General features: G+C 41.5%; 1 protein-coding gene across 1 annotated transcript in view; it reads right to left on the bottom strand.

Annotated features, from left to right (window-relative positions):
• Nucleotides 1-21,418, bottom strand: part of RAD54B (RAD54 homolog B) — a 55,729-nt gene that overhangs the window by 16,330 nt on the left and 17,981 nt on the right. Inside the window, exons 2-7 of the mRNA XM_056110244.1 lie at nt 15,217-15,411; nt 13,627-13,911; nt 8,447-8,609; nt 5,812-6,037; nt 4,334-4,541; nt 3,746-3,885 (exon numbers count right to left, since the gene is read on the bottom strand). Of these exons, the coding sequence (XP_055966219.1) occupies nt 3,746-3,885; nt 4,334-4,541; nt 5,812-6,037; nt 8,447-8,609; nt 13,627-13,911; nt 15,217-15,391 (1,197 nt within the window). The 5' untranslated portion in view covers nt 15,392-15,411. The remainder of the gene's footprint in view (nt 1-3,745; nt 3,886-4,333; nt 4,542-5,811; nt 6,038-8,446; nt 8,610-13,626; nt 13,912-15,216; nt 15,412-21,418) is intronic.

Genomic DNA, 21,418 nt, shown 5'->3' with positions numbered 1-21,418 from the left:
GCCCACCCTATTCAGATCCCCTCAGCCCCCATGCAAACTCAGTTCTATGAACTGTGACTCAGTCTCCCATTGTGTTGCCTTTGGTCCCTTGCTCTGTATCTTCCCACATATGAGTGAGAACATCCTTCTCTAATAATCCCTTTCCTTCTGACTGACGTCGCTACGCATCGTACCTCTAGTTACATCCATGTAGCAACACATCGCATGATTTCGTTCTTTCTTAGGGCTGCATATCGTTTCATTGTGTATAACACAATTTCATGATCCATTCTTCATCCTTAGTTGGACATTTGGGTTATTCCTATATCTTGGCTAAAGGACTAAGCACTCTGATGAACATTGGATGTACAAATATCTTTTCAAATGAATGGTTTTGTGTTTTGGGGGCAGATGCCAAGAAGTGATGTGACTGGGTCATGTGGGAGTTCTATTTTTAAGAAATCTCCACATTACTTTCCACAGAGGCTGATCCAGATGACAGTGAATTTGGGTTCCTTTCTAACCACAGTCCTGCTGCCATGGGCTCTTCAAGGCTTTTTGATATGTGCCATTCTCACTAGCGTAAAATGATACGTCATTGCTGTTTTTACTTGCGTTTCCCTGGTCAAAAGCAAGAATGAGCACTTTTTTATATGGCTATTCTGATCATCTCTGTTTTCTTTGTGCTTCTCCCAGCCATGGAGTAAAATTCCTGGTACTAATCTCGGCCATTCTTGGGTGTTTTCTTTGTGGAAGTATCTGTTTATCAACCCTTGCCATGTTCAGATGGCGTTGCTGGACTTCTTGTTGTTCAGCTTTGTGAGTGCTGTACAGATCTTCGGTATTAGCCTAATGTACTGTAATGCAAATATTTTCTCCCATTCGATAGGGTGCTATTTAATTTTGTTTGAGTTTCTTTTCCTGTGCAGAAACATTTTAATTGAATGCAGTTTCACATATTTATTTTTGTTTTGTTGTCTTTGCCTCTGTGGTCAATGATTTTATTTTTAAATAAAACATCATGGAAATTTTCCATAGTATTAAATATTTGCATAAACCAATCAAAAGCATAGTATAGTTCTTTATCCATGGGAAATGCTCAATAAATAATTGTTGACATATTATCCTATTAATTCTAAGACATTCCCTTTTTACACTGTACTTCTCTCAAACAGAACGCATTTTTTTAAAAAATGACTTCTTTGATGGTAGGTATGTGTTGTTGGAATGATGTATGCATGAAACTATTATTAACAGTATTATAAATCAAGTGCCTCAATAAATACTTCAAAAAATACATTTTCAGAAGACTGAAAATAAAAAAAATTGAAAAGAATACTTCTTACAATCATAATAATTGGTAGTAGGTTTTGCTTAGTATTTATAATAATGCATCTTAGAATTGTTAGTCTTTGAATAAATTATATGTCTATGCAAAATAACTCTAATTAAACCAATATTTTACCCTTAGAAATATTTGTTTGCATCCAATTAATTTGTTTCCTTCAGTTTGTTTCCAATTTTTCATTCTTAACAGCTAAATCTTTAAGTATACCTATGGCTATTTACAAAAAGTCAGGATTTTCAGGGCCTAGAGTTACAGTTCAGGGGCTAAGGTTGCAGTCAAATCCAGTTCAATTGCCAGCATCGCAGGGTATGGCCCTGGAGGGACCCCCTCACCCTATCCAGGACCACTGAAGTGGTGAACGGTTGGGAATCTCAGAAACTTCCCAGTATGGCCTGGATAAAAAAAAAAAAAAAAAAAAAAAAAAAAAAAAAAAAAAACCTCTTTTAGAAAACAAAGGGCAGTGGGGGTGGTTTGGGCCACAATTTCTGGCACTTGAGGCTGACTCATGGCTCTGGACTCAGGAATCACCCAGGAGGGCTCAGGGGACCATAGAAGGTGGCAGAGATAGGAGGTAGAGGTGGGGATTGAACCCAGTCGGCCACATGCAAGACAAGCACCCTACCTGCGGCATTATCTCTCCCAGCCCTAGGAGAGAAAGACTTCTCAAGCACCAAACTATCTTCTCATTGTACTAGTTTATCACTCCATCCCCCATCTACACTTGCTATTACTTAAGTGAATTTAAAACAGTCATGGAAAGTTTAAGTGACTTCATTGTGATTCTGACTTACTTTCCCCTTCTTGTTTCAAATGCAGGTCACAGTCACCTGTGCTTGGATCACTCCTAGAAATGCTCAGTGATGTGGGCGTGCAGCTGCAGTGCTCAGAAGCACCAGGGCCAGTGGTGGGGTGACATCTAGCGGTGCTCAGGGGACCCTGCAGTGCCAGGTCTCACCACTGTTCTTCTAGCTTTGTGGGGGAGGGGTCACACCTGGCGATACTGGCGAGGGGGGGTGGAGGGGGACGCTACTCCTGGCTCTGCACTCAGGAATTAGGGATGCCAGGATCACACTGGGGTTGTCTGCATGCAAGGAAAACACCCTACCCGCTGTGCTGTTGCTCCAGCCCCTCCAGGTAATTTTTTTTTTTTTTTTAGTGAAAACCACATGGCAGAGCCTGGCAAGCTACCCACGATGTATTCGATATGCCAAACACAGTAACAACAAAGTCTCCAATGGAGATGTTACTGGGCCCGCTCGAGCAAATCGATGAACAACGGGAGGACAGTGACAGTGACAGTGAAACACCATGAGGTATAGTTGTTGACTTACAAATTTTTGTGCTTGGATTTTAGTTATACAATGATCGAGTACCCATCCTTCCACCAGTGCCCATTCCCCACCTCCAATGCTCCCAGCATCCTTCCCACCTCCCCCCATCCCACCCTCCAGGTAAAATCTTGAACTCTGGTTGACTCTTTCAATACTGCTACGGATAAACATTTTTGTGTTTAGGGGGCCCAAGCGATGGTACAGCTGGTAGGGCACGTGCCTTGCAAGTGACCAACCTCGATGTGAAATCCAGCTTCCCCATGTGTCCCCCCGAACCCTGCCAGGAAAGACCCCTCATCATAGAGCCAGGAGTAAGCCCAGAGCACTGCTGAGTGTGGTCCCCAAAACAAAAAACAAAACCATTTTTGGGTTTAATATTGTCAGGATTTTTTGTGGGTTGCATATGTTTGGGTGAAGGGCTTCTCAGTTGGTACTGAGGAGGGCTAGGGCCTCTCCTGGTGATTCTGGCCAAGTGAACCCCAGTTCAGTGCAGGGACTGCTTGGGTGGTCTCCATAATGAATGTATGTGCCTTACACTCTATACTATCCTTCAAGTCCCTAAACTTTGTTTTTGTTTTTTTTTTTTTTGGCTTGGTTTTGGTGCCATATTCAGAGGTGCTCAGAATTTACTCCTAGTAGCCCTCTGAGACCTTATGTGGTGACCATATGTGATGACCTTATTGTGGTGACCTGGGTCAGCCACCTTCAACACAGCACCTTAACCCCTGGAATTCTGTCCCCCGTCCCTGACTTTTTAACTTATGATATCTATCTTTCTCTCTTTCTTTCTTTCTTTCTTTCTTTCTTTCTTTCTTTCTTTCTCTTTTTTTTAATGTTCTTCAGCACTGGGGATAAAGCCCAGAATTTGACACAGGTACACAAATGCACTACCACTGAGTAATATTCGCAGTCCCTATATGATGCCATTTTCTAAAATAAAGCATGCAGGAAAAGTTGAAGGGTTATGAGAAAAATAAAGAATTCACTATAGTAATTCAATTTTTCCTAAATTAAAATAATACCCCAGTTACGGAAGATTTTCCTAGACATAATGATCTTTCAACCTATTTATTAAAGTAAATCATACCTCAGAAGCAGAAGGCTGTCTGGATATAATAATGGGTTCCTCATATATTTTTCTGTAAGATGACAAAGAACCTAATATTCCTGGATTTACAAAATCAATTAATGTAAAAAACTCCTGGAGATCATTCTGAACTGGAGTACCTAGAGAGAGAGAGAAAAGTGATGAGAAAGTCCATTTGTTTTATAAGCACAGCTCTAGCTAAGAATTTGCACCGTCTTTCCTAAGAGGACTAATTCCAATCCAACTCCCTAAAACTGAGAAAGACCAACCAAATCATACTGGAAAAATATGCATATTAATAACCACATAAAATATAAATTCCAGTTTTAACTATGCACTTGATTCAGGGGGGAGCTGGTTGCACATCTGGCAGTGCTCAGGGGTCACTCCTGGCTCTGGTGGTGCTCAGGGACCCGGGTGAGTGCTAGAAATTAAACCTGGGTCAGCTGTGAGCCAGGCAAGAGCCCTACCCTCTGTACCGTGGCTCCGGCCCCTGAACTTGATTTTTATTTAGCATATCATTAAGTCTGAGCATCACTAGAATCTGACTGCTTGGGTATAGATATCACTGGAAATATTAAGAATGACCTGTCAGAATGATTCTTTTATCACAAGAAAGGTTAAGGAGAGCTGTCGTTGTCTTGATGGCACTGTTCTTCAAACGATGGCCTTCATCACAGATTAGAAGATCAAAGTTGATATTCTTAATCTGATCCAGGCAACGAAGTAACATTTCATAACTGATGATAAGAGCAGAATAAAATGGAGACTTGATGAATTCTTCTACTTTGTGGTCCTAAGACAACAAGAGCAACAAAAGTTCTTTAGCAAATCCTGGGAAGAAACTGACACAAAATTTAAGAGCATGATCCTGATAGACATCGATCAACTATCAGAGTATATTAACTCAAAGCCAAATTCTAAGCAAAGATTCCATTTTCTTTCTGCCAAAGATTTGGAAAGTTACAGACACTTGGAAAAAAGGCTAAATAGAGAGAAATGCAGTATTGAATTTTTTAAATAAAACAGATTTAGAAAATGTCCAAAATTATAAAGTGTGTGTGTGTGTGTGTGTGTGTGTGTGTGTGTGTGTGTGAAGACTAATATCCATGGCCAGGAAAACAGGGACCAGGAGGACTGGTCATTGGTTGTATCTAACCACAAGTATGTGTGGGGCTGAGGGTAGGTAAGATAGAGAAGAGACCAGGATGAAAATAATAGCTGGGAATGACCACTGGACAAGATCTGAGAGTTTAAAAAGTAGGTAAAGGGATATTTTTAATAATCTTTCAGTATCAATACTGCAAATCACAAATGTCCAAAAGGAGAGAGAGATAAAAAGAGAGAGACAGAGAAAGAAAGAGAGAGAGAGAGAGAGAGAGAGAAGGAACGCACCTGCTACAGAGGCAGGCAAGGATAGGGAGATGGGAGGAAACCTGGAGACCCTGGTGCTGGGAAATGTGCCCTGGTGGAGGGATGGGTGTTGGGACACTGTATGACTGAAACCCAATCCTGAACAGCTTTTTAAGGGTCTATCTCACAGGGATTCAATAAAAAAGTTAAAAAAAAAAAAGCAGAAAGAATGAAGGAAAGCTATAAGAAGGAAAATAAGCACATGGTCCATGGCACTGATGCCCCAGGGCACCCCCTAGACGAGCTTTGTTGCCCTGCGTGGACTCCCACTGTGCCACAGGCCCACGAGCAGGTCTGGCCCTGCAGATGGGGCACAGAGTCTGTCCTAAGGGCTGGGGTCTGGACACTGAAGACATCATGCCACTAGAGTGCTCTGCCCTTCCTGCTTGGGTTTGTAAATGGTCAAAATGGGCATATTTCATACTCTCCTGCTTTGGTGTAGAGATCCGATTGGAGAACAGTGTGTGTTTGTTTAAAAAAAAGGGGGGGGGAAGGGGATGCGGCTGACTGGGGTTCGATTCCCCGAATCCCATATGGTCCCCCCAAGCACGGCCAGGAGTAATTCCTGAGTGCAGAGCCAGGAGGAACCCCTGTGTGGCATTGCCAGGTGTGACCCAAAGAATTAAAAAAAAAGGAATGATAACGTATTTTACCTGGTCCACAGCAAATATCTTGATCCTTTCAATTCCAAGCCATTTTTGAAATTCTTTCTTCCAGTTCAACACCAGGCTTCCCGGCGTGACAATCAGTGTTTTCCTTATGACTGGCTTGCCCCCGTAGGGCCCCTGACATTGCAGAGTCCAGATGAGGGAGATACACTGCAGCGTTTTCCCTAAACCCATCTCGTCAGCAAGAATGGCTCCACATCTGCCATTCACCCTGTTGGGAACAAGTGCACTTCCTTTAATGACAGCAGGAAGAAAAGACCATTTTCTGTCCCTCGCAGAATGTAATAGTCAAGGATCAGCAACAAGATTTCGTAATTATTCTCCTCTCTACTCCTCCACTAAATTCCTGCTATCCCCCATCCCACCCCTCCCCGCCAACTAAACACTTTTTTCAGTTTTTCATTTAGCTGATTTACAACGGCTCTCTTCTGGAACTCTGAAGATTATATTCATTAGGTATTTATGGTCAACTAAATTACTTAAACCAATCTGAAATGATGAGAATTGAATCTTAATCACCTGTTACTATGCTAAGTTTACATTTAGAGACAAGAAATAAAGTCCTGGGGTTTGGAGCAATAGTACAGTGTGTAGGGCGTTTTCCTTGCACATGGCCAACCCAGGTTCAATTCCCAGCATCCCATATGGTCCCCCCAGCACCACCAGGAGTAATTCTTGAGTGCATGAGCCAGAAGTAATCCCTGTGCATCACTGGGTGTGATCCAAAAAGAAATAAATTCCAATTTTATATGTACATGTGAATAATTTAACTGAAACTATTCATCTCATCACTAACACGAGCTATTCTGATCAGTTTCAGTATGAGATATAAAAAGTTTAAAATCTATTACAGGAGCTGGAGCAACAGTACAGCGGGGAGGGCGTATGCCTTGTCCCCAGCTGACCTGAGTTCGATCTCCGGTGTCCCATATGGTCACCTGAACCTCCAGGAGTATCCCTGTGTGCAGAGCTACAAGTAAGCCAAGAGCACCGCCAAGATGTGGGGCAAACACCATTGAAATAAAAATAATTAAAAAAAAAAATCTAACGGGGGGGCTGGAGCAATAACACAGCGGGTAGGGTGTTTGCCTTGCACATGGCTGACCCAGGTTTGATTCCCAGCATCCCATTGTGGTCCCCTGAGCAACGCTAGGAGTAATTCCTGAGTGCAGAGCCAGGAGTAATCCTATGCATCGCCAGGTGTGACCCAACAAGCAAAAAAAAAAAAAAGTCTAACGGAAGTTTGTGCCAAGGCCAGGCTCAAAGGGAAGAGCTTGTGACTCGCCTGCCGGGGGCCCTTGGGTCACCTGGCTCCCGAGCATGGCCAGGAGGGGGCTGCACATTCACACAGTTTCTAAATAAGAAACCAAATAAAATACAACAGAAAAAATAAAATCAATCAGAACTATGGATCTATACTCATGATTCTCTAAGAGCAAATTAATTAAATCCTCAACCAAAAAGCACAAAAAAATTTTAGTCACTTAATCTTGTTCATGCAATCTAGTGATCTAGTCAATGTGATTCAAAATAAATATCATAAGGAAGAGTAATAAATGGCATTTTTAAGACCATCTTCTAGTTTTTTTAAGTGGACATATTTTTTTAGTTATGAAGTGCAGAGGGATAGAGAATATTGCCAAAAATAAAGGTACAATTTATCCATTCTATGTCTGTTAAGTGGGAAAAAAAAAAACCCAAAAGGCAATTTCTTTGTTTCCCATTTCAAAGTACAGACAAAAAACTGCAAACAGGAATTACAGCCATTATCACTACTTTGGACCAACAATTTGTGAATACAAGGCAAAATGAGGTCAAATAAGTTCTTCTTTACTTCCTCTATGTGTGTGTTTGTATGTGTCTTCTGAAATCTTTCAGAGAATACTAAATTCTTTAACCAAAAAACTTGAAAGGGGAGCATGGGAATTTTTTTAAATAAAAATAAAAGTGAGACAAAAGTAAAAACATTTTTCCTGAAATCCCCATAAGCAGAATTAACTTCTTCCATTTTACCATTATAACCAGTTATCACTGCAGTAGTAAGCTCGTATTATAAATTGAGATTGCTTACATTCACCTGTTTCCTTAAATACTTTTATGTTACTTAGACCTAACATGATTGCCACCCATTGCCTCTTTTGCAAACCACAGCACCCAAAAGGAGAGAGAGAACAAAAGGGAGTGCCCTGCCACAGAGGCAGGGTGGGGGGGGATGGGGGATGGGAAGGATACTGGGATCAGTGGTGGTGGGAAATGGGCACTGGTGGAGGGATGGGTGTTTGATCATTGTATAACTGAAACCCAAGCACAAAAATTTGTAAGTCTACAACTATACCTCATGGTGTTTCACTAATAAAAATTAAAAAAAAAAAAAGATTAAGGCGATGGTCTTGACTCTGATATGGTCAGCTTCTAGCCGGATATCTGGAAGAGGTATCCAATCCACAAGAAACACTTTTGAAATCAGCAGACACATTACCCTTTGTCATTCCTATCAGCTAATGTTCAGGACGTGTCCTTCATGACTCATTTAATCAGGCTCTTCCTAGAAAAGCATTATGGTACAGACAGGTTTAAATCAAAACTCTGGTTGGACTGAAGATAGGACTCATTTTCCTACCTCATTCCCATCACACATTCATAAAGGAAGCTGACTCCTTCTTTCTGATGAGGTCGGAGATGATGCACAAGGTGAGGGTCTATGACGACCTCCACGATAGGGAAACGGTTCTTATTGAACATCCGCTGGTGATTATTGTCTGGCCTGAGCATAACAAGAGAATCTTGAGGAAAAGACAAAAGCAGAATCATAAATGGACTATAATTTCACTTTGCCCGCTTTAGTTATTGACAAGGTAAAACTGTCTTTCCGTTTTTTATGCCCCCAGAAGAAATTTATCAACACTAGTTCTAAAAAAGAGTACAAAATTACAAAATAAAGCCTTATACTTCACTGATGCATGTAAAAAATTACAAGGAACTTTCAAACTTCATATGCCCAAAGGGCTTTTAATACAGTAAAATTCACAACTGCTCAGTAGGAAATTCAGCAAGCTACGACACTTAATAAATGGCTCCGTATTCAGAGCAAAGAGAATTATTTCCAACTGAAAGCACAGACTGGAATTCTGCCCAAATGCACCTGCTAATGATCAGCTTCTTATTCTGGAATGGTTCTGCAAATTTAACATAAAGCTTCATTTTGCCTACAGTCCTGTACACATGAACAATGCTCATTCTCCAAGCAATCAGAAATACTAGGAAAGGATAAGTTTTCCATCCAATTGCGATCATTAATTGGTTTAAGTTACTAGATTTGTGAAGCTCAAATCCATGAATCTCTTCTGCAAGGCAGCATGCAGTAGTCATAACAGAGTTCTTTAGAGATAATCAAATACAATTAAAAATTTATGAAAATATCAACAAAAATATACAATACCAGGGAGACAGTAGAGGGATGAAGAGTCATGTCTTGCATGCAAGCCAACCCCGATCCCACATGGTCCCCCAGCCTCTGCCAGGTACAGCCATGAGGTCTCCTTAGCACCTCCAGGGGGCCGGGGTGATCCCCAGGAGCCCAGGGCCAGAGCTGTGGGCCTCACACAGAACTGCCAGGAGCTTGACGGAGAAAAATCAGGGACTGAGAATCACTGAGAAGGGCCCCAGATCTCCTGACCACCGCATCACAGCACCCCCCACCCCCGCTGTAAAACAAATCAATGCATACACGTAGACAAACATACACATAGACGATAGGAAATGTAACCCACAAGCTGAACATGACTGATAAATCTGAAGTTAGGCAAGAAGCCAAAAGCATTTGCGAGGCACATCTATTATCTACATCATGGTTAAAAAATAAAATGTTTAAAACCGAAAGGGAAGGAGCGGCTGGAGAGACATGGGTAAGGTGCTGACCACCATCCCCCCCCCCCAAAACCCTGCAGCCGCCCCCAGCCCAACCCCACAACTGCATATCCCAGAGCTCAGGGTCAGGAGTCAGCACCCAGGGCTGTCGAGTGTGGACCGAACCCTCCAGGAAACAAAAGCCCACACACGGACGGAGTCCAGTAGACTCTCTTATAGGGGGAAAAGACACCGTTATGAGAACGAGAACTTGGACATGTTTACCAACAGCAATTTTACTCAGAAGACAATTTTCTATGGCTCTTCCCAGTTTCCTTAGCAAATTGAACAGAACTCTCATTTTTTTTTTCAGACCAATTCCTGGGAGGAAAGGCATTAGAGAATGAAATAAAAAATAATAATGTATTGGGGGGGAGGTGGGGGGGGGGGGCGGGCCCATACCTGGTGGTGCTCAGGGATCATTCTTGGTGGGGATCAGGAGAACATACAGGGTAACAGGGATCAAACACAGGTTGGCTGCAAATGGAAACTTTAGTTCTTGGTTTTCCTGGGCTGGAGCAATAGCACAGCATGTAGGGCGTTTGCCTTGCAGGTGGCCGACATGGGTTCAAATCCTCTGTCCCTCTTGGAGAGCCTGGCAAGCTACCGAGAGTATCCTGCCAGCATGGCAGAGCATGGCAAGCTCCCTGTGGCGTATTGGATATGCCAAAAACAGTGACAACAAATCTCACAATGGAGACATTACTGGAGCCTGGGAGGAGAGTGCTACAGTGCTACACTGGTTTTCCTGGATATCATAGCAGCAAAGCAAGAGTTGTTGATTGTCTTGTAGATATCCAACCAAGAAAGCCCATTTCTTTTTTTAAAAAATGCACGGTTGGGGTATGGGAGGTAGCTCAAGGGTTAGAGCACATATCAGGTCAACAATCCTGATACTGCATCACCCCTACAGAACAGCTGCATGTGGCCTGGTAGACAGACCCACATTTTCTGAGCACAAGCTCCAAACCTTGAAGCCCTCACGGTAGGGTCAAGCACCCCTGGGAATTGTCCCAGCCCCTCCAACGCCACTATAAAATGTTTTATTATTATTTAACGTTCCATGAGGGCCAGAGATACAATCCAATGGGTAGGGCATGTGGCCAATGTGGGTTTAATCCTCAGCACCACAGATGGGTCCCTGACACCACCAGGAATGACCCTTGGGCAGAGCCAGGAGTAAGCCCTGAGCACAACCAGGTATGGCCCCAAACCAAAAATAATGAATAAGTGATAAGGTGCCTCGCTTACCACGACCTGAGAAGCGTGTTCTCGCTCTTTCTCTCTGCTTACATTTTTCTGAATAAAACTCTTATTTAGCTAAAAATGAGTAATAAAAAATTTAAAGTCAATTTTCAAAGCTCCAAGAGGAAAAAGAGAGAAACTACAGAGGAAGGTTGTATATTTGCTGCCAAGCAAGGAGGATCACAGAATTAAAAGCCAACTAGCAACGTGCCCATTTTCAAGACAACACCAGAATAATGGGACAGCCGCCCCAAGCTTAAAGGGCCCCCACCATTACAGCCCCAGGTTTCAATGTTTCAAATCCTCGACCTAGTTCTTGTCTTCTAAATTGGGCAGGGTGGGGGGTAGCTACCTAATTCCACCCAAGGTTAGATCAAGGGAGGATAATCCACCATTTACACAAAGGACCTTCTTTGTACAGAGTATCTACAAGGGCGGGGGAGGGTCCTCTTAAATCTCTCAAGCAGTTATTAGAACCCACATTTCATTCCTGAGAGGACAAAACCTTAGCCAGATCAGTCCAAGAACCAGTTGGTTCAGTGGCAAAACCGGGACTCTAATCCAGTGTTTGAATAAGCACAGAATTCTTTTCAGTCCCCAAAACCCTCTTTTACATAATAAGACAGCAAAGGAGAATGGAGAATCAAGGAGAAAGAAGTATTATTTTTAAAGCTGGTGGAACAAATCAAATAGCAGGATAAAAAGAGACGAAGTCAGAAGTATAAACTTCCAGGCATTTCAATCAAGTCTCTGATAAATTCATGTGAAGCTAGGACTTTTAGTGGAATTTTTAACCTTGATTATGCCAAGAATCATCTGAGTTTTGTCAAGTCAGTCCATCTTTCGGGATTTCCGTTTCTTCCATGGCAAAGTGAGGGATTGATAGACATGATCTCAAACGCCCACTCACTGGTCCCTTCCAGCCTGTTCTCCCGCATCTCTCTTGCTTACCTCTGTCTCTTGGCTCGCTTATTTCCACTCTAGAGAAGCCTGTGCTCCCTTCTGACCGCACATTTCTCTCTTCCTCTCCCCTCACATTTTTCTAATTAAGTTTCAATAATGGATCTCATTCTCCTAAAGAGCCTTGAATATAATCTCAGGGCTAGGATGAAAGAGACGTTACTGGGGCCTGCTCGAGGCAATCGACGAATAAGTTTCAATAGACACTATCTTGCTTCACCCTGCCACCCCCCCAAATGATAATAAAGCCCCTTTATTCAAAAGAATGAGAGAGCGAGCTCAAGGGCAGAGTTGGGGGTCTCTCTGCTGAAGGCCTGGGCTTGTCCCCCAGAACCACATGGACCTACAAGCACCCCTGGGCATACCTCTGAGCACAGAGCCAGGAGTGGTCTTTGGACGCTGCCCCAAAACCACAGAGAAAAAAAAATGATTCTGTGTTTTCATAATATTTGCAAGAGGGGGAAATCGTTAACTACGTCACTTAATTTTGCTACTATTATCAAAGAACCCTATTCTATTCCCCAACTGCCATATCTACAACATATTTACTCATACTTACTAAATTTAAAGAGACTAGGCTTGATTTCCTTTTATTTTTGAGTGAAGCAAAAACAGTTTTTATTGAAAGAAACTTACTTAGATGTGAGGAGAGAGAGGGCTTCTCCAGAGAGGAAAATCCAAAGTTTTATTTTTTTTTAAATGTGATTTTAATATTGAACTAATCAGGGCCAGAGAGACTGTAATACAGGGGTTAAGATACTTGTCTTGTAGTGGCCAAGCCCAGTTTGATTCAACATAATGTTCTCCCCAGAGCTGCAGTACATGTTCCCTGAACACACAACCAGGAGTAAGTCCTGAGCTATGCCAGGTGTAGGCCCAAAATAAAACCACGAACACAAAACATAAAATTGAACTCATCGATGTGAAAATTGGGGCTGGAGCAATAGCACAGCGGGGAGGGCATTTGCCTTGCACGTGGCCGACCCAGGGTCGATTCCCAGCTTCCCATATGGTCCCCTGAGCACTGCCAGGAGTAACTCCTGAGTGAATGAGCCAGAAGTAACCCCTGGGCATTGCCAGGTGTGACCCAAACAGGCAAAAAAAAAAAAAAAAAAAAGAAAATTAATCTTTAAATTTTCACAAATAACGTTTTAATTCTTTACAAGCACAGCGGGTAGGGCGTCTGCCTTGCACGCGGCCAACATTGGCAGACCCGAGTTCGATTCCTCCGCCCCTCTCGGAGAGCCCGGCAAGCTACCGAGAGTATTCGATATGCCAGACACAGTAACAACAAAGTCTCCAATGGAGACGTTACTGGGCCCGCTCGAGCAAAATCGACGATCAACGGGAGGGCCTTTACCTTTTACCTTACATATCTCACCATTCAATATTTCAACACACTAGTGGATATAATCAAGGTATATGGTCTTGAAAACAGAAATCAAAAACATTTTGATTGTGATTTTACTGATTTTTGTCCTTACCAAATATGTTCCTTTTTAAAAACAGACACATGCATTTTTATGTATACATTAATCTACAATTTGTGCATATTTTCCTTCGACATATGCATAATAGCATTTTATGAGACTAAAATATATATATAAACATCCCCTTTACAACTTCAAAATAAAATTTAAACTTACAAAAGACTTTTAGGAAGGAAGAAGATTATATTTTAAATCTTACTTGGGGCACATGGATCATGGCGTGGCTTGCAATTCTGGAAATCGTGTTGCCTATTTTCCTTTGAACTTGGTTTACAGGCGTGTTTGAAAGGATTGGAGAAAGGCTTCTTGGCCGCCTGAGAAGAATCTGAGATAACAGTACTTCCTCCGCCTCCAGGTTGAAAACATCTGCCACTGCTGAAATCAGCTGCTGAGATCACACCCAGGACTTCTATTTCTTTCCCACCAATCATCATTGTTTGCCCCTCTTCAATATTTTCAAGCTCTTTGAATTTATAGCCAATGCCTTTAAATTGAGAAGAAGATTTCATAATTCATTTTATTGACACTCTAAGATAACTTGCTTAGTATACTATTAGTCACTTCCCAGAACTAATGGAATGAAAACATTGCTTTAAATGCAAATAACAGTGGATTTATCCATTAGCCAGAACAAAAATATAATTTATCGTTTTAGTTAGGAACAAAAAACCAAACCACTAAATCAGGAGCTGAAGAGGCAGACAGGAGTATGGTACTTCGCATTTCAGGCATCCTAGTTCAAACGCCTGGTACAACGGCCAGAGAGACAGTACAGGGGGTAGGGCGCTTCCCTTGCACATGGTCAGCATCCCATATGGTCCCCCGAGTTCAGCCAGGAGTGATCCCTGAGTGCAGAGCCAGGAGTAAGCTCTGTGTACCACCGGGTGTGGCCCCCAAACAACAACAAAAAAAAAACAAACAAAAACAAATCCCTGATACTACATATGCTTCCCGAAGTACAGCCAGGACCGGGTCAGCACTCAACCTTGCCCTTGCAAGAAAAGAGCTTCGGGGCCATCTTCCAGATCTCAAACTCATGATATTTTTATTTTATTCATCTTATATATTTTTTTCGTGAATAAGAGAAGAAGTGTGTTGGACAGAGAACAGAGTTCTCTAGCGTGGAAACCAACAAGGAAAGCAGCACGGAGACAAGTAGGAATGAGAGTTCTAGATGGAGGAGGGGAGCATCTGTGAGACAGACTTTATGAGCTCAACAATAAATAGTAACAGACAATGCAAAGAAAAGCATGCCTGCTGTTAGGTATTTTGAACCTGTGCACTCACTTTTATAAGCACAAATCATGCTGGCAATATTTATAAAATAAATAATGGTAACCTCCATTTTGCATGCATCAATCTAAGTCATATCCAAATATTATCTCCTTGTTCTTTTCAAAACTGTACTGGGTATCATGGAATTTTATTCTATTCCTGATATATTTTATCTGATATATTTTATCTTTTTACCTTTTAACACTTAGCATTTTCCTTTAAGGAAAAAAAAAAGGAAAAGAGAAGAGCACAGTAAGACAAATCCCAACCAAAATGCTGAAATAACTAAAAACCTGGATGGTCATTTGATTTTTGGAGAAAAATAAAAACCACAGGATAAGATGTACCTCATTAGACATACAAAACTATCATACTGAGTAATTATTATAAAGCAACTTTATGTGTACAAGATAATGTAGATACAGAAGGAAATTAAAGATCCTAATCTACTCCTCTATAAAATCCACTAAAACTAATTTTAGATGAAATCATAAACATTAATATGTCACAATACCTTTTCCAATGTCTTTGCCTTCCAAATCCTTTAGTATAAACGATTTTCCTTTTATAATTAGAACTGCATCACCTTCCCACTTTTTGTGTTTTTTCTTCGAAGCCTTACACCAAACGACACTGAAATATTTCACTAAGCTCTCAGGATTTTCCTCTTGTCCTGGAGACTCTGTCATTTCTTTACGAGCTGAATGAACTAGAAATTTTTTTAGAAAGAGAGAAAGAAATTTTTAAAAAAAAGTGCTGCATTATAAAGATAACCTATGTTCAAATAAAAATGAAAATACAAAAATAACAGATTTGTATTAAGAGGTATAAAAGACTATTTTATCATACTCATGCTAGCATTTGATTTTCATGTTTGCTGCAGGCAGTTATTAAACAGTTTACCATAGCTTCAGTCAAGCAATGCACCAACACCACACCTCCATCACTCCAACAATCTCTCAAGGTCATCTCCCATGGCCACCTCACTCAGCAGAGTCAATTCTGCAGATCTGCTCACACAGTCTGTCACCAGTGACCCCTAATGGTCCCTTATGTTTCTTGGCTTACCACACATGAGAGGGGTCAGTCTGTATTGGTGCCTTTCCCTCTGACTGCCTTCATTCACCATACTAGCATTTTATAACTGAGAATCTCAAAATATTAAGTGCTAGAATTACCATAAGTACAATAAAGGAGAATTTCTAATTACCCCAAAGTCATATCAATTCAGCTGAAGCAGAATAACATAATAAGGCAGGCATTTTAAGAGTGAAAGACATTTCATTAGCCATAGGATTGGAAATATATCTAAAATTACATACCAGGAGCAACTGATTTAATTAACACTGTGAACAACTGATTCAATTAAGATAAAAAAAAATTAGTCAAATTCGAGGTTTTCTTAAAGAAAAACCTGTATTTGTTTTTTTGGGGGGGGCCACACCTGGTGATGCTTAGGGGTTACTCTTGGCTCTGCACTCAGGAATTACTCCTGGCGGTGCTCTGAGGACCATGTGGGATGCCGAGGATTAAAACCTGTTGGCGAGCTACAAGCATTAGCTCTTTCCACTCTACTGTCCGCCCCCTCCCCCGCATCGTTATATTTTAATAATAAAAATAAAGGGACTGGAGAGAATGCAACAGGTAAGGCACTTGCCTGGGTTCCGTACCACATACAGTCCCTGGGGTACTGCCAGGAGCGATCCCTGCCCCAGAGCCAGGAGTAAGCCCTGATGAGTATTCAACTCCAAGTCATAAAACCCCAAACCTATAGATGACACACTTCAGGAATGCAACATCACAAATGAATTTGGAGACAACACTACTGGCGAGAAAAGTAGACTTGTCTCCAAATCCACTCTGGAGAAGCCTGTCCCACTTGAACATGTATTTCCTCTCACCCCACCTGCTCTATTAGCTCTGACCCCAACTGGTGTTAATTTTGACTGCTTGAGGTCAAGGACCTGAGAGCCTGGGATGGCTGTTACACTTAAATTTTTTCACTAGTATGTACAGATGTTGATTTATAATGATCATTTATAGTGATGTGTACATGAAACTTATGCAATGTCTTGTTATGCAAGTTGTTTCAATAAAAATATTTCTTATGCGATTCTCAGTCGTTTTTTATCTTTGACTACAACTTCTGCTAACATGGATTTTTTTTATAACCATAATTTCTACTAAATACAGTTTGGGTGAGTAATATTTTACATATTTAAGTAGCAAATGGCAATTTCTGGGCCAGAGCGATAGTACAGCGGGTAGGGCATTTGCCTTGCACACGCCAACCTGGATTCGATCCCGGCATTCCATATGGTCCCCCAAGCACTGCCAGGAGTAACTCCTGAGCATCGCCAGGTGTGATCCTCCCCCAAAAGTTGTAATTTCCATGAGTTTGTGGGGGTGGGAGCGTCATTGATGGGTTTGGTTTCGTTTTGGTGCCACAACCTTTGGTGCTCAAGGATCATTCCTGGTGGGGCTCAGGAATGGATACATGGTACCGAATCCGGACTGGCCGTGGGCAAGGCAAATGCCTTTAGCCCTATCAAAACGATTTTGCAGGTTTGAGATAGCTGGAAGGTTTTTATTTTTTGTCTATCCCCACTGCCAGTTGTGGGGCGACTGCCTATGGGAGAGGCGGGGATGGGGGAAGGGGGGCATGTCACCACAGTGTCTATGTACTACCACAGATCTGCCCCAGGAGTTGATTAGCTTTTGTTGTATAACAGTCTTGGTCTTCTTGGATAGTTTTGAGACTTTTAACATAGTCTCTAAACTTTAATCCATTTTTAACTTATCTTTCAAAAATGTGTAGTGTGCTATTTTAGCCAATTTCCTTTGTTTTTTTGTTTTATTTTTATTTTTTTACCAAATTTGGGGGATTTTGTTTGGTGGGGGGTTTTTGGTTTGGGTTTTGTTTTTTGGCCAGACCCAGTGGTGCTCAGGACTTACTCCTGGTTCCCGTGCTCAGGAGACCCTGTGGGGTGGCTGCCAGGGGTCAAACCCAGGCTAGATAAGTGCCCAAATGAGTCCCTTTCTTCTAGGTGCACCAGATTAAGCAGTGAAAGTTATTCATAAAAACCTATCATGACACTTTGAATTTCTGAAAGATCTGTTGTAATTTCTTCCTTTTGGTCTTTGATTTGACTTATTTGGGCATTTTCTCTTTTTTTCCTCATGAATCTATGCAAAGGTTTGTCTAATTTTATTTTTGAAGAATCAGTTCCCAGTTTTGTTGACTCTTTGTATTGTTTCTTTGATTTCTATATCATGAATTTCTGCTCTGTATCTCTGATTTCTGCACCTGGCTTTGTGCTCAGTGGTCACTCCTGGCAGGGCTCAGGGGAACATATGTTATATCAAGGGATCAAACTCAAGGTCGAATGCATGCAAGCTAAGTGCCCTATCCACGTACTATTGCTCTAGCAATTTATTGCTGTTGTTTTGAAAACAGTACATTTAGGAGTAGCCATCATATCATGCAAGTAATAAAGGACAGGATATATTTTCTGCATTTCTAATTCTTGTCTTTATTAAATTGTGTAAGAGAAAAATGTGATTTCTCAGGATTGCTAAAGTGGGGTTAAGAAAATGGGGTACCTGCACAAGATGACTGGGGAAACTACTGTAGAGTCAAATTATCTGTTGTATTCCTAGAGCAAAGGGAAGACCTACCTTCCCTTTGTCCCCCAACCACCACCACCACCACCACACACACACACACACACACACACACACAGTCTGAATAGGGGTTGGAGAAATTAGTACAGCCAGTAGGGCTTTTGCCCTACCCTCTGCTCACATGTATTTGATCCCAGGCATCCCATAGGATCCCCCAGGAGTAATTTCTGAGCACAGATCCAGGAGTAACCCCTGAGCATCAACTGAGTGTGACCCCCAAAACAAAAAAGAATCTAAATAAAGACAGTATTTTTGAGAATACAAAAATGACTTTGAATTAACTCTAAAAGAGCTTCAGATTCTCTGACTTTGATGTACCCTTTCTTTTGCGGAACAGGAAAGCCATGGAGTTAGGCTGCTGGGTGGCATCCTGAACCAACCTCCTTTTGGTGAGTCAGGAAAAGCTATTTACCCCTCTATGCCAGTTTATAACCTCCAAATGAGTGAAATACTAATTACCACTCACAGATTTGTGCCTCACATATGAAATACTTCGAACAGTCCTTGCTGTACAATAAACACTACCTCAACATGCTGTTTTAATGTAGGAGTACTGTTGTTTATTCAGCCACTGATTAAGCTGACTAAAGTAGGCATGAACTCCACATTACTTTTTTTTTTTAATTTTTATTGAATATCCGTGAGATAGACCATTACAAAGCTGTTCATGATTGGGTTTCAGTCATACAATGATCCAATACCCATCCCTCCATCAGCGTACATTTCCAAGCACCAGTGTCCCCCATTTTTCTCCCACCACCCCCCAACACCCCACCCCCACTTCCAGCCTCCCTCTATTTTTGTGCATTATGGTTTGCCATTGGGCTAAAGCAATAGCACAGTGGTAGGGCATTTGCCTTGCATACAGCCAGCCCGGCCCAGCCAGGTTCGATTCCTCTGCCCCTCTCGGAGAGCCCAGCAAGCTACTGAGTATCTCAACCGCACGGCAGAGCCTGGCAAGCTACCCGTGACGTATTCGATATGCCAAACACAGTAACGAGTCTCAAAATGAAGACATTACTGGGCCCACTCGAGCAAATCGATGGACAACGGGAGGGCAGTGCTACCCAGTGCTATGGTTTGTCATACAGGTCCTCAAAGCTCATCGTGTTTGTTGGGGCATTCAGTATTTTCATCGGGATGGTAAGGCTGGAGTACGCTACCTCAATATGAACCACCATGATGCACCACCATCCTCATGCCCATTCACACTTAGTTCTATTTTAACATTTCCCTTTCCTTTTTTTTTTTTGAGCTGGTCATCAAGTCCCGGCTTTCATACACAGCAAAGCACTTACTACAAAGCTACATCGAGACACTAGTCCCACTTCAAATGTAGGCTTCTAGGTTGAGAAAGAGCGTGTAATTCCAAACAGCAGAATAAAGACAATTGGCTGGGCCAGAGTGATAGTACAGCAGGGAGGGCGTTTGTCTTGAAAGCGGCCAACCTGGGTTCAATCCCCAGCATCCCATATGGTCTCTCAAGAACCGCCAGGAGTAATAACTGAGTGCAGAGCTAGGAGTAACCCCTGAGTGTCGCTGGGTATGACCCAAAAAGCAAAAAAAAAAAAAAAATTTAAAAAAAAGAATAAAAACAATTAGGAAGTGAACATATATACACAAAGTCCTACATCTAGAACTTAAAGTACATAAATAATTGACAGATTTGCTCTATCTATGACTAGTCAGTCATCCAGTAACTACACCTAAACTGTAATTCTTATTTCCTTTCTATTTAGGGGGTGGGCTGGGGTGGAGATGGGGGGGAGTTCCTGGGTCACAAGTGGCTGCGCTTAGGGCTGACTCCTGGCTCTGCATTCAGGGATCACTCTCGCGGGCTCAGAGGACCATATGGAGTGCCAGGGATAGAACCTGGGTCAGCCACATACAAGGCAAAAATCTCCTATTTCTACTCTTTAGTCACTGTAATTTTTATTTCTGATCTTGATACTGATCCATTCCCACACCTCTCTAACTCAGTAATGTACTTTTTAAGTGAAAAGAAAAAAAAACACACCTAAAACCATGTCCGCATAAACAAGAGTTGGAAAGCCTCTGTGCAAGATTCGCAACTGGAGGATGCTTAAAATCATGCTCTGATAGACGAGGAAGTAGAATAGAATGTGATTCTCCTATTAGTGGACATTATCATCTTAATGAGTGATTCCTAACTGCAGTCATTCTAGGATTGGATGCTGAATTATATATTCCCTACACTCAAGTCTTTTAAGGATTTTTTTTTTTATAAATTTTGCTGGAGCGATAGCACAGCAGGTAGGGCGTTCGCCTTACACGCGGCCAACATGGCCGACCCGAGTTCGATTCCTCCGCCCCTCTCGGAGAGCCCGGCAAGCTACCGAGAATATTCGATATGCCAGACACAGTAACAACAAAGTCTCCAATGGAGGCGTTACTGGGCCCGCTCGAGCAAATCGACGATCAACGGGAGGGCCTTTACCTTTACCTTTAAATATATACTGCTGCTAATAGAAAAGGATGCTTAATGTTTCATATAATTAAATTTAACACACAATACAAATATCCTTGAAGATAGTATATCACCCCTACCCCAGTATATAATTTTTACATTTAAAATTACTAAAACCTAGAGCACACAATAGGCTTTAATATATAACCAATACACATTTAAGATTTGAAGAAGTCTAAATTACACTAAAAAGTATATACAGATATTAATAGATAAATTCTTCCAAATTGAAAATCATTTATTGCTTATTTTTAATCTAAAAAGAAAATGAGTAACAACTAAGCACAAGACTCACTATGTATAAATAAACCTTCTTTGCTTTAAAGATCATTCTCAGAATACCTCGATTTGCTCAGAATACCTTAGGAGCACTTCAGGGGCAATATATTTTATAATTATCAGTTAAAATAAAAAATCAAAATACAATATACCCATATAGTAAAATTGCCAGCAGAGAATTTTAATTCATTTATCATTTCTAAAGTAAGACTACAACCACTGAACAATGCAGTTTTATTTTTTAAAATAATACTTGTTAAGGTAA

The sequence above is a fragment of the Sorex fumeus genome, unplaced genomic scaffold (genome assembly GCF_029834395.1).
Source record: "Sorex fumeus unplaced genomic scaffold, SorFum_2.1 ptg000002l, whole genome shotgun sequence".
NCBI classification, from domain to species: Eukaryota; Metazoa; Chordata; class Mammalia; order Eulipotyphla; family Soricidae; genus Sorex; species Sorex fumeus.
This window is presented reverse-complemented; position numbering and strand designations above follow the sequence as displayed.